Raw genomic sequence first — 14,562 nt, 5'->3', positions numbered from 1 at the left:
ATGAAATGAGTATTCATGATGAAGCAGATATTTGAAGTTTTCAAATTTTTCTAGCATTGGAAGATTCTTATGTAGAGTCAGACAGGTAAGACAATAAAGCATCTTAGGAGTGACAATGGCTTGGAATTCTATTCTACTAAATTTTGTAGAGATGAAGGCATAGCAAGACAGCGTACTGTACGCTATACTTGACAACAAAATCGAGTGGCTGAAAGAATGAACAAGAACTTGTTGGAAAGGGCATGCTATCCAATTCATGATTTAATTGGAGTTTCAAGGCTGAGGCAATCAGTACAACATGTTATCTAGTGAATCACCACCATCCATTACCATAGACTTCAAGACCCCTATTAAGGTATAGTCTAACAAACCAACTAAATACTCAATGCTAAAGGTGTTTGGATGTCCGACATACTATCACGTAAATGAAGGTAAGCTGGAGCCCAAAGCTAAGAAATGATTCTTTATGGGGTTTGGAGATGGAGGCAAAGGATTTAGAGTTTATTCCCCATCTGAAAGAAAGGTCATTCTAAGTAGAAATTTCATCTTTGACGAACTCTCTATGTTGCATTCTAAATCTGATGAAGATTTGTACAAGACTAAGAATGTCACTAAGCAGGTGGAGTTTAAGAGCTCCATAATAAAAAACATTAGTGATCAAAAGTAGTTTGAAGCACCTTATAAGACTGATCAAGATCTTCAAATGCATCCTCAACATCGTAATTCAACACCGGTTAAGGGGATGGACTGGATGAGTGAAAACCATCCAAAGCAGCCGAAAACCACAACACCTAGAAAGTCACAAAGGCAAATCAAAGCTCCTAAAAGATATGGCTTTGATATAGTGTCTTATGCACTACAGGTAGCAAAATAAATCAATTCAGTCGTACCAACAAGTTAATAGGAAGCAATTTTTTATTTTGAAGCTGAAGAATGGACGATGGCTATGAATGAACAGATGAAATACCTTTAGGAAAAAAAACTTGGGATTTAGTTTAGCTACCTAAAGTCAAACAAGTAGTGAGGTGCAAATGGATCTTCAAGAAGAAATCCAGATCGTCCATCGAAGAATTCATTCATTATAAAGCACATTTAGTAGTTAAGGGTTACAGTCAGAAGGAAGGAGTGGACTACAATGAGACATTCTCTCTAGTAGCTCGACACACCTCCATATGTGTTTTGCTAGACCTAGTGGCAACTCTAGACGTAGAGTTAGAGCAACTAGATGTCAAAACTACCTTTATCCATGGAAGACTAAAGGAAGACATTCTGATGCAATAACCTAAAGGTTTTGAGGTGGAAGGAAATGAAAATTTTGTCTATAGATTGAAGAGGTCTCTTTATGGACTGAAGCAATCACCAAGGCAGTGGTACAAGAGATTCAATAAGTTCATTGTCTCTCATGGATACATCAGAAGTCTCTACGAATCATGTGTTTATCATGGCAAGGTGAAGGATAATTCCCACATCTATCTACTACTCTATGTGGACGACATGCTCAAAGCATCTCAAAATTTGTTAGCAATTCAAAAGTTGAAGTCATTACCTAGTAGTGATTTTGAGATGAAGGACACGTGAGCTGTTGAAAAGATTCTAAGCATGGAGATCAAGAGCGACCAAGTCCAAAAAAAGCTTTTTCTATGTCAGAAGAAATACATTTAGAAAGTGTTGAATTGCTTTGGGATGACATCCATCCATTCATCTATCTAAACTCTATACTACCCATTAAGAATCAGAGAAGAAATACATGTGTCGTGTTCCTTATACAAGTGTTGTAGGCAGTCTTATGTATGCTAGGGTATGCACCGGACCTAGCACAAGTAGGTAGTGTTGTGAGTAAGTATATGGGTAATTCTAGAAAGGAACATTGGCATGTAGTGAAACGTATATTCAGGTACCTTAAAGGTACAACTAATATTAGACTTGTTTACCATGGAGACATGTCCTATGCTTTCCCAGGTTACTCAGATTCTAACTATGTTGTAGATTTGAATGCAGGAAGATCTGTGACTAGTACGCATTCATGATTGACAACTCTTTTGTTCATTTGAAGTCAACACTTCAGCCCCTAGTGGCTTTATCCACCACAGAGGTAAAGTACATGGCTCTTGCAGAAGCAACAAAGGAAGGAATCTGAGTGCAATCTGTTAGCCAAGGATCAAGTCCATCATGAAGTTATTTCATCCATTGAATTGTATGCAAACATTGAGCTAAATACGCTTCCCACCCCAATTCCTCATGAACCCCATTATTATTCACATCCCCAATCCAATTTTTCACATGTATCAAATGCAACCCATCATATAATCATGTCGATTTCTACCAGCCGACATTAGATTTAACCCAACCATAAGTACATGAATTGCAACAAACCACATCTCTCTTTTACACAACTTCTTTCTACACCATTTTTCACCAATTTGTTAGCCTCACAATCATTTCATCTTACTAAGGATCAACCTCATGCATTTCAGAGTACTCCTGAAGTAGATCTTATCCCATTAACTCAACCAAATAAGCCTGAATTTGTAAAGTTCAGTTTACCTAACGAAGAACTCGGCTCCTTTAGTGACAACGAAGACAAAATTTTATGCAACCAATCCCATGAAGAACGTGATGAATAGGCTAATCTTATACCTCCATCAACAATTGTACCAACATACCACATGCTAGCACAGATGCATAATGTTGACCTTGAATCTAATTTTCAAGATTTTGAATACAGTCATACGTTGGATCGCATAGAAGTCCAACATTTAGCAGGAACCACCCTCTTTGAAGGGATGCATTTTGAAACCAAAGAAGAAGTTCAGCATGCTTTGCAATAATATCATGTGAGCAAAAGAGATAATTACAATACCAAACTGTCAAATCCAATAAAGCTAATTGTCAAATGTGATGACGATGCATTTTGAAAAGGCATGTCACACTGCAAAATGGTCTTTGTTTAATTTCAGATAGGTATGCGTCAATCAAAAGTGCCTACTCAAGATAAGATAGTAGGTGGACACCAAAGAATTCTATGAATGTGTTCTACACTTGACACATTTCACAAAATTATATGAGAACGTACAAAAATAATGACATAAAAAACTTATTATTAACATGGGTGAGCGTCAAACTTTTTTTCTCTATATAGTAAATATTACATAATTTTGTATTATCCGCAATATTGAAATTGTATGTTTTTAACTACTCAGTATATGTAAGGACAGAGACTACTTTCAACTACTACTACAACAATTTTAGGGAGGAAGCAAATGGTGAACGAGTCATTAATTGGCTTAACTAAATTTCACGAGAAAAGTGGATTCTTGCATAGGATGGAGGTCGACGATAAGGACATATAATCACCAATTTTGCTGAGTCAATCAACTCACTATTCAAGAAAACAATGAATATTCCAATAAGTGTACTAGTCAAATTGAGTTATCAAAGGTGTAATAACTTATTCAACCAAAGAGGGAGAGAAGTCACAACAATGATTAGATCTAACCATGTTTATACAAAAATACTAAACAAGGCTATGGAAGACTCACAAAAAAAAGGCCAACTCTCACTATATTCTTGAGTTTGATCAATGCAATACACGATTCTTAATGCAAGAGACAATTAATCCAAGAGAGGTACAACCAGGTTGAAATTTTAAGATTAGGCTAGATCAAAGGTAGTGTGATTGTAGTAAATTCCAAAAGGTGTACATGCCTTGTTCGCATGTTGTTGCTACTTGTAAGCATGCTCACCATGAGTATAGGGCTTACATAGATCCTCTCGTATACACACCAAAATGGATATGAGAGAACCAAGTCAACAAAAAAGATGTTCCATGTGTCACAATCCAGATCATTCAAAAAATAAATTCCCTCATCATGTTGGAAGCTCAAGCCAACAACGTTAAAAACAAATTGTTATATTGTTTGTAATTCTATTCTAATTCATGTTAACTTAAATCCTTTTTTTAGTTATAGTAAATTTGTGGGTTAAATACAAATTTTACTAACTACAAATTAATTTTTATTTTTAGAAATGCATAAGAAAATACAAAGGAATAACTAATAAAAGACATAAAAAATAATTATAAAAACAAAAAAACAATTAAAAATTATCAATTAAAAAAAACTGCATTAAGAAATCGGTTATTGGAGAACCAATTTCTTAATGTTAAAAAAAAGGGAAGATATGAAATGAGTTTGGAGGGAACTCATTTCATATAGTGAACAATAATGTGTATCATTTGGATAAATAATTTAGAGTTGTATTATTTGGATATTTTTTTTGTATTGGGGTAAAACACGGGCGAATACCTTTGTCTTATTTTTTAATTGATTATCCAAAAAAAAAAAAAATTTGCATGATATTGTTAATCATAATGCTTTAAAGTTAATTTTATATATCATTTAATTACATATTAGTATCAATTTCAGTTTGAGAATACCTTTCTCTTATTTTTAATTTTTTTTAATTGATTATCCAAATAAAAAATGTTTTAATTTGCATCATATTGCTAATCATAATGCAAAATAATATAAAAAAAATTAATTGATTATACTATTTAATTAATTTATTGATTAATTTGAAAAGCAAATTTATATAATTGATCTAGCTAAAGTTATTGAGAGTAGTTTTGTAATACGCCATTCCTTATTATTTTTGTACATTACCAGGCCTTTGCCAACAACGTCATGACCATAATTTCTATTTTTGATCCATACACACGCATCGCAAAGATTCTACCATCTTAAAGAAAATACCAACAATAAAAGAAAAAAATATCAATTTTAAAATATTGTTACCTATGAAATTTATAAGGACATCCTCTATCACATATGTAAAACTGAAAAAAAAGAGGAATAAAAATTATTACCTAGGGATTTTACAAGACATCTTCGGTCACAAAATTTATTATTATAAATAAATTGTAGATTTAAGTTCATTTGTTTTTGTTCACTCAATATAAATTAAAAAAATAATAATTTTGTTAAGATAGTTTAAATTAGACTTGTTATTAAAATAATTTTTTAAATAAATGAATTAAAAATATCAGCGCACAATAACATTATGACATATATATATATATATATATATATATATATATATTATAATTTAATGAATTAAAATTTAAATTATATTTCACCCGATAAAAATGATAACAATAAAACTTTTATTCATTGATAATAAAAAAATATAACTGAATAGATCACGGATTACCTTTTTTTTACAATTAAGTGTTAAATCTAACATAAAAAATGTTTTTTAATGTAAAAATATTATCTATTTAATTATAAACTGGAAATGTAGATTTCAAAAAGCATAAAATTTATATATCATGTTTATTTATTTAAATTTATATATCAAAATTTAAGTAAAAATTTATTATTTTGAAATACAAAATTATAAATATAATTATGATAATTATAATATAAAAATATTTCTATCATTATAATTTTATCCTTAAAAAGAGAAAAAAAAGTTAAAATTATTATTTTTGTCTTAAAATATGAAAAGAAAAATATTTATTTTTCAAGATAAAAAAACTACATAAAATTACTCTTTTATCTTTAAAAAAACAGGAAAATTTAAATTACTTATATATTTTCCCTTCTACTTTTTATATATATAAAGATATAACAATAATAATATAAAGGTACTCTATGGCAATTGTTAAGCATGTTTTATACATGTGTATGTGAGTAAGATGTTGTGAAGGTTTTTAACTATATAATAATAATTTGCACGTTCTAGAAAGTATGCTTGCATGAATGTGGCGCGTTTTGCGACTCTGTTCGACATACAAAAGCAAAAATCACATCGAAATCTAGCTCACATCAAAAAATGAAAAACATAATGTACCTGCTACATTAATCTTGTCTTGCACTACTACCACTATTCCTCTATCATCACTACAATTGCTTAAAGCTGAAACCAAACCTCACTGCAGCAAGAATTACATTCACAAGATGGAAGAAAAAGAGAGAATTTGCAAGAAACGTGGAATGAAAACTTTCCTTTGTGAATCTACAATTGTCATTCAGTACATATAAAGTGGAAAAAACAGACCATTTCCAAGGTAGGAACTGGAGCTTATAATACAAAACAAGAAGAGAAATTTCATATTGAGAGACACTTGGGTTTTGATAATGTGGACATTCCAGTGAAAACAAACCAAGGCCTGAGTTAATGCTCATTGGAGTGCACAACAAGCGCACCTTTACATGTAACTTTTTATTTTCACTTATAGAATAGGGACCCCAAAAGCACTAACTAGCACAAATTAAAGGCCACTAGTAACAACTTTTTGTAGTGACCATGCTCTCTTGACAAAGGTAACACAGCTGAAAGCCACAGGTTGGTCTCTACCACCCCCCAACTTCATTACTTCACCTCATTTCCATGTCCACTATGGCAAAATCACATTTTCCAAATTTTTTTTCAAGGTTCTTCAGCCAGCTTTGTTGAACAGTATGCAACAGCCTCTGCAACAGTGAGGAAGATCTTGTCCTCACCAAGCAAAGTAGCAAAGTTTGATGTGTGGAGCTTGTCTATTACTATTGGGCCAGGGTTTGCCAGAACAAGCTGGTCAAAGAGGTGCTTTGGTAAGTAAGATAATTGTCACAGAATATATCATTTAGAATTGCTAGAGTAGATGGTTTGATGTTTACCTGAACATCTCTCTTCTGAAGACTTCTAAATAACTCTTCGAGGGCATGGATGCCACTGGTATCGATGTCGGTAACGGCTGCAATAAAAACATGATTAAGAACAATTGAAATTATGTACTTACTAGAGGAAAATGTGACAAGGGAAAATATACTCACGCGACATCTCCACCATCAAAAATTGAATTCTTGTTTGGTAATCTCCTTTCACTAGTTCTTCCTCATCCATCAGCCATCTTAATATCCTGCAAGAGAATAGGTTATCGACAACAGAAATAGGTTTTAAAATTCCCAAAACAGAAAGAAATAGATTGTGAAGTTATTATTTTAGAGTAATAATGTAAATGAGAAGGGACAAACATAATTTATTTCTGTAGAATAGCTTGAAATTCAATTCTACAAGAATGAATTTAAGATACAAATCCTCCAAAGAGTAATGTAGCTACAGATAGTCTAACTATCCAATTGGTTCATTCAGAATTATTTTGTTTTTGAGCGTGTCTTTCCTGTTTGGAATCCAAAACTAACCTCCCTTTATATAAGCTATAATGGCATGCATGTTTAAAATATCATAAAGCTAAACAGTTCACATAAGATATTTGATACTGACTGGGTTTATCCTGGTACATTAACATTGAAACTTCATATGACATGTAACAGATCTAGTGATCCCTGACATTTTCAGAACAATATAATATTTCTCGTATCATTTTAGATTATTGAGACAAAAAGCTTGAGAAGTAGACAACTGTATATAATGGATTCTTTCATTTCTATTCAATATAGACATCTTGATAAAAGTTATAATCTGTTAAAACTTAAAAGTACAAAGAAGGAACAAGTTTACCTTTCTTTAACATAGTTGGAGTTGGAAAAATATATTGCAGAATCAACTCTAATAATCAGTACACCAGGAACCCTTGTGGCTTCAGGGTATTGTTGGATGTTTCTGTAGACAGTAGTCCTAGGGATCTTCCCCAGAATTGCAGTTCGTGGCCTTGTGACTTGTAATAGGATCTTTGCAAAGGATATAGAGACCTACCGCAAAATTATCCAAGTTAATAACACCACCAATCAGAAACCACATTATCATCATAGAGCATAGGATAACTGTGCTTTGGACTCTTGGTACTTACTGCAATTAAAAGTCCTATCTCAACCGAGGCAAAAACAACCCCAAAAAATGCTCCCATGCAAGCAACAAAGTCAAATTTATCAATCTTCCATATCAAAATTGCTGCCTTATAATCCACAAGGTTGATGACAGCAGAAATGATTATTGTAGCAAGAATGACATTTGGAGTGTATTTGAAAAGAGGTGTGAGGAATTGTAAGGTTAAGAACACCACAACAGACATGACAATATTAGATACTGCAGTTTCACAGCCAGACATGAAATTTACTGCTGAGCGAGAGAAAGAACCTGTAGATATCAAGAGATTAGTCTATAACCTATAAAAAATTAGTGTAGAACCCACTTACATGCATTTCCTTGATAAATTATGAAACAAATTACCACAAAATTGTTAGAGTAAAATACACTTAACTATCCCCTATAGTTTATCCTTTTTGTCCCTTTTTCTGCAGTTTTAGTATGATTTATAGGCTTATAGCAGCTAAAAGGAATTACCGGTTGCTACATAACAAGAAGTCATTGAACCAACAACATTCATAGCTCCTAATGCCACCATTTCTTTGTTTCCATCCAGTTGATAATCCTTCATAGAAGCAAATGTTCTTCCAATTGCTGTGGCTTCCTGATAACCGAAATGTAATGGTTCATAACAACACATAAAAGTAACCGGCATTCATTGAAGATAATAGTGTCAATGTTTGCTTACAGTCAATGCTATCATGCCAGCCACGATGCCAATTCTGAAACCTTTCCCAAGGTAATCACCAGTAAAATAAATTTCCTTGACAGATGAAGGATTGAGCCCTTTGTCTATATGTTTTACCTTCACACATCAATAAACAAAAAAGCTTTACTACTGCTGCAACTAGTACTGTTTCAGTCTTGCAGCACTCAGTGTATTTTTTAACTAGCATATTTTGGGGAGAAAAAGCAATTTATCTTGTAATTTTCTGAGAATGCTTTTGCAAAGAAAGTAAATATTTCCCAAACAATAACTCCACCAAACATGCATTTAATCATATGACTACAGTTACAATCTGCCATATTCAGCATCAGGAGGGTAATATACTAATATATATTATATATATACTTACAATTGCAACACCATGCTTGTCTGCACGGATTAAGAATACAAAAAGGGTAGAGAGAATAACAGATATCAATGGGGCAATTGCTGGCACCCAAAAGAATTTCGGGTTCTTCTTTCCCTGATGCATATCCATATATAATACAATAATGAGAAAATAATTTACAATATTCATAATCTGTTTATGGAATATGTAGACAAATGAATTGGTGTGCTTACAATATACTTAGCATACAGAAGAAAAGCCAGAAAGGAAGCTCCAATTACTATAGTTTGCCAATTCCACTGCAATATGTTAGATATTAATCAGTTTTAGTATTACAAGCATCTTCAGAATAAAACTTCAGTAAAAAATATTGTGTGCAGGTATAGAGAGGAAAAAGAGAAAGCATACTCCATGATGGGCTGATGACAGCACTGAATGAATCACAGAGATAACATCAGTTTTCTTTGTGAACATTTCAATCCCAAGGAAGCCCTTGAGCTGTTGAAGGGTAATTGTGATGGCAGCTCCCCCCATAAAACCAACAATTGCAGCATGAGAAAGGAAATCTATCAAAAATCCTAACCTGATCAAAAGATCCACCCAGCCAGAATGTCATCAAGGTGTATTAAAAAGTAGAGCCTTTCATTAGAGGATGGTAGCAACTTGCCCATGTACAAGGCAGTCATAAACATTAGTGCTAGGAAGATTTATGCAATCCCTCTAGTCAAAGTAGCATACCTTAAAATCCCAAGTGTTGCTTGAGTAATCCCCGCAAAGAAAGTGGCAGTAAAAGCAAGTCGTCGATAGTCTACTGGATTTGCAATGGGATCAATCTCACTCTGAAGTAAAGTCCCCAGCAAGAGAGAAACCACTGCCACCGGTCCTATTGCAATGTCACGAGAACTACCCATGACAGCATAAATCAGTGGTGGAATAAAGCTGGAGTCTGCAAAGGAAACAAAATCTCAATCCAATATCCAAAGTAAACACATAGGCAAACTGAGCTGTTTATGAGACAAGAGTCTTACACAATCCATACTGTGGATCTAAATTTGCAAGCTTTGCATATCCAATGTCCTGTTTTTCAAGATAAATATTAGAATCTACCATTCTATTATTCTTCTAAAGCTAAAAATCAGCATTTTAAAGCAAATTTACCTGAGGAATGCAGAGACTAGCGATAGTTAGACCAGCAATAAGATCCCCTCTAAGTTTTGTGAGATTATAAGTTCTCCCCCAGCCAATTATGGGGAAAATGGCTTCAATTCCAAGGACAAGCTTCCGGGACTTAGATTGATCCTTGAAGGACCGCAGAGGATCATCCGCGAAAAGTGTTTCTTTTACAGTGGATTGGAATTCCTTGAAAAGGTTTTGTCTTGGAGGAATTCCAACCTTGTGGACATATGGTTCCTGACCATGTGAAAATGACAAACTTCTTGCATCCATCTCTTTAGTTTCAAGATTTTCATCAGCTGGATCACCCATTAAGGACATCAACAATGACTTCCAGCTGTAATACAGTGAGGAAAATTTTAGTTCCTTGAATGAGTGATGGAAACAGATTAACTGCAGCATTGAATCACAAGAACAATATGGTTCATGTTGCAATCAAGACAGGCTCCTACACCCTTCTATGCTTGTAAATTTTGTTTCTGAAGCATACCATGATGCTTGCAGCTCTAGTGTTCAACACAAAAGTGAAGCAAATCAAAGACACAAGCACCTTAATTCTGTTACTAACTGAGCAATAATTCATAAAAATTTAATTTAAGAGGGAGAAGATGCAGAGAGAAAGGTGAAGGTCACTGGTTGAAACAGTGAAGACTTGTTGAACAGAAAGAATGCTGTTGAAGCTTGTTTGGATTATATTACTTCACAAGTCAAATGCTAAAGTCAAGCTGAAATAGAAAACGTACCACAATAAGGTGTGAACCCTAATCACATACATGTCAGTGTCATGCATGACTAAGAAAAAGAAAATAAATTAAAACAGATCAATGTTTACTTCTAACCAGACAATCCATGAATGTTAAATTCAGGTGCGCATGTAATGTAACAATCAGTAGTTTGCTTCATAAGAAGAATGGAGGAGAAAGAAATATATAGTATGAGAAGGTACTGACTAGCATACAGTATCTAGCAGCTGCTACAAATTAGTATAACATTATTAAATTATTTGACAACTTGCAATGGCTGTGCTTATTCAAAAACTAAGGAGTCCAAAAAGTAAAAATATAGAAAGAAGTTGAACTGTGGTCCATCACAACTAGCTATAGAAATAGAAGCCTTTGTGTTGGTTTCCTATGTCAAACGTCAAGATTGATTTAATCAAACAAAGACTCGGGGTATATTAAGGGTCTACCAGCATGTGGGATATAAACAAAAGAATCTGACAAATCAGTTAGAAATTTAGGGAAATTGATAGTGAAATTTAGTGTTGAGTGATGTGTAAGATTGTGCATGTTCAAATTACCTTATTTTACATATAAAAGCTTTATCAACCAAAAAACCTAATGTGTGTCGTTAAGTTAGCAACACATACTGAGTATGTGAGAGATGAGACCTAAGTTTGATTCCTGTAGGAATACCTCGAGATTCTAACAAAGAGCCAAAAGTCCTAATCATGGAAGTTACAGAAAAATAAAGCAAAAGGTCTTGAAACTCTACATAAAAATTACAAAATAAGTTAACCAAAGACACATTAAGTTTCATAGTTTATTCCTATTGACACATAGTTATCAAATATCATCTGTTAATTATGCTGTTTCCCAGGAACAATAATCAAGGTTATTTAAAAATGACATTCTCGGAGAAAAAATATCAAAAGGGAATCAAATTCTTAAACCTTAACGAGTTCTAGAACCCACAAGTTCCACCCAACGAAATAAAAAATGACAACCAGAATCACGTTTGACCGTTCAACAGAATCATCACAGTCTACCATTCAATATAAAATAACATGTAGTAAGATACACAATCGTTAACGTGGCGCCACAACATTTTACTTTTAGTGGTCACTTTATATAAGCACATACATACAACGGAGAAGAATTGGACACCTCCTTCAATCAAAACAAGACAGAACCAAAACATGATCTCTTTTTCAAACCCTCAAGAGCCACTAAATGTCTATTCAAAAATCATATTAAGTTTGAAGAATAAAGTCTAAGTTAAAACTCACCTCTCCTTCCTATACTTCTCATGCAAACCATTGAAAGTGGAGGATCAGTCTCACCCTGTCACAATTTCGTCGAAGCACAAATTAATAATAATACAGAAAAATGATCAAAAGCACAGCCCAGAAGGGAAGAGAAATTTTTTTTGTGTATTTTGTACACATAAAAAGAGAGTACCCGGAAACAGTTATAGCTTGGTTTTCAATTCTCCACAATTGATGGTTCTCGTGTGTCTTCACCAAAAGATTCGATTTTAATTTTGAAACTATGAAAACCATTGATCAAACTTGGCACCAAAATTAAAAAGAAACCATGTAGCCCAATCACTGTCCGGGTTCTATGAGTATTATCTCGTTACAATTGTTTCCTCTTTTTTTCTCCTTCCAGGGAATGTTTGGTTGCCAGAAAAATTAAAAAAATAAAATAATCGAAAAGAGAAAAAAGGAACACAAAATGTGACACCATGTCTTTATATGGAAAAAATTGAGATTTGAAAAGGTACTTCTCAATTCTCATGCATAATAGAAACATAACATAGCAAATCTCAAAACTTTATGATGTTTTTTAATGTCCAATGTTATGAACAGTTCACAGGTACAGACACACTTGTTTGTAGGCTGTGGGGTAACCAAAAATTGAAAAGTCAAAAGTACCAAAACTCTATTCCTATGTTTTGCATACGTTTGTTTGATGATGCTTTTGTGGGTTTCGCGGATGACCCCACACGTGCAATGCTATGGGAAACGGTTGAATGTGGCCGTTTTCTTTGGCCACATTCATTCGAGTTCCACCTTGTGGGGTACCATTTTGGCGTCGCGAGTTTTCTATCTAAAGTAGAAAATCACAACAAAAACACGCACTTTAATTTCATTTGTTTAATTTTTCTCTCTATATTTGAGAACCATGTATTTGTAGCATCATGACATGGCATATCTGTATACTGTGACAAAGGTCATGTATTGAATTTAATTAAGATAAACTAAAGGGGCCTATATGTTTCCTGATAAAAAAAATTGACTGATGATTGAGAATATTTAAATAAATTTTCTGAAAATCAAAAAGTTATATGATATTTTTTTAGTAATATATTAAATGAGTAATATGATATTTTTATTATAGTAAAAAAAAATTAAACTCGAGATAGTAAGATGTTCAAAAGTGGAAAACTAGTTAAAAAATATTCTTGAGAAACATCCTTACCTATAAATGTTATCTTTTTAAAATGGATATCAAATATGAAAAATTATAAAAGTGTGTTTGGTTTACATTTTCATATAAAAATAATGAATATCAAATGGATATCAAATATTCAACCTATGATTCTTGGAAAACAAAAATTTTCCCCATTCCAAACATCCCCTAAATGAAAGGCTAAAAGATCATTTTGGTCTATTAATTGTTTTTAATTTTTTTTATTTTGGTTCTTTATGTTTTTAAAGTCTCATTTAGATGTATATATGTGTGAATGAACTCAAAATGGTATTTTCCTCCGTTACATAATCATGTGATATTAATTCTATTATGTTTTATGGTGATTCATTTTTTGACTATTTAAAATCATTGAAAATTGCTTGTATAAAGCATTTAATAGGCATTAAACAATTTAATTGGATATATGGGATAACAATTTTTTACGATTTTTAATTGCTAGAAATTGTTTAATACCTATTTAATGTTTCACACAAATAACTTTTGTCAATTTTGAAACCTAGAAAAAGTAATAAAATAATAATAAATAAATATCACATTCTCATTTAATGGATGAAAAGATCATTTTAGGTTCATTACCAAACATAAAAGACAAAAATAAGACTTTTAAAATATAAACGACCAAAATGAAAAAAATGTGAAAACATAGACTAAAATTAGTAATATTTTAGTCAAGGTATAAAGGTTTACATTGTCATTTTTAACAGTCTTTTTTATCATTATTGATAAATATTTATCAATATCCTTGAGATATTAGTTAAAGAAATAAAACGGAAAACTTTTTTTTTTATTGAGATGAGTAAAGATGTGCTCCCCTTTAATTTTTAGTTGCACTCCATATAATTTTTAATAAATATTTTTTTAATTCCTTAATCAATATCTTTAGGAAGACCCTAATTAATCAAAAAGAATAATTTTAATCCTTTCACTATAATTATTCAAATTAATGTAAAATTAATTTTTAAATTAACAAAATTAGTCAAATTAATGTAAACTTCTAACAATATTGGGTGACATGAATTTTTTGAATTTGAACCCATTATCCTATGCTTTAACGCCAAGAAAAAAATCACTAGGATACTAATTAACTTTAATATATGTCTAAAAAAATATTACATTAAATATGAAAATGTTCCTATAAATTGTCATTTTTCATTTTTGTTTCCTCGTAATTTTTTCTTTCAACTTGTCTGTCTAAGTTCATTTTTTTCATTTTTATCATCCATCATTATTAAAAACTATTAATGATAATATCACCAGAGAACACGTTAACAAAGGATAATATCATAACATGACTAGTTAACATAATATCA

At 32.2% G+C, this 14,562-nt stretch overlaps 1 protein-coding gene across 8 annotated transcripts; it reads right to left on the bottom strand.

The window, feature by feature from the left end:
• Window positions 1-5,976: 5,976 nt before the first annotated feature.
• On the bottom strand, window positions 5,977-12,551 carry LOC100777637 (sulfate transporter 1.3). Of its 8 annotated transcripts, XM_041008982.1 has the most exons (15): window positions 12,218-12,551; window positions 12,046-12,100; window positions 10,023-10,374; window positions 9,893-9,941; window positions 9,603-9,810; window positions 9,273-9,447; window positions 9,098-9,163; window positions 8,886-8,999; window positions 8,498-8,614; window positions 8,287-8,413; window positions 7,793-8,079; window positions 7,504-7,694; window positions 6,816-6,901; window positions 6,660-6,736; window positions 5,977-6,573 (listed from the first exon to the last, which is right to left on the bottom strand). In XM_041008982.1, the coding sequence occupies exons 3-15, from the start codon at window positions 10,356-10,358 to the stop codon at window positions 6,430-6,432; spliced, it is 1,977 nt and encodes a 658-aa protein (XP_040864916.1). In that variant the 5' UTR covers window positions 10,359-10,374; window positions 12,046-12,100; window positions 12,218-12,551; the 3' UTR covers window positions 5,977-6,429. The 8 variants fall into 8 exon arrangements, with proteins under 8 accessions (XP_040864916.1, XP_040864918.1, XP_040864919.1 ...); XM_041008984.1 differs by lacking the exons at window positions 12,046-12,100; window positions 12,218-12,551 and adding an exon at window positions 10,988-11,214; XM_041008985.1 differs by lacking the exons at window positions 12,046-12,100; window positions 12,218-12,551 and adding an exon at window positions 10,996-11,214.
• Window positions 12,552-14,562: the final 2,011 nt, after the last annotated feature.

The sequence above is a fragment of the Glycine max genome, chromosome 14 (assembly GCF_000004515.6).
Source record: "Glycine max cultivar Williams 82 chromosome 14, Glycine_max_v4.0, whole genome shotgun sequence".
In the NCBI taxonomy this organism is placed as follows: Eukaryota; Viridiplantae; Streptophyta; class Magnoliopsida; order Fabales; family Fabaceae; genus Glycine; species Glycine max.
This window is presented reverse-complemented; position numbering and strand designations above follow the sequence as displayed.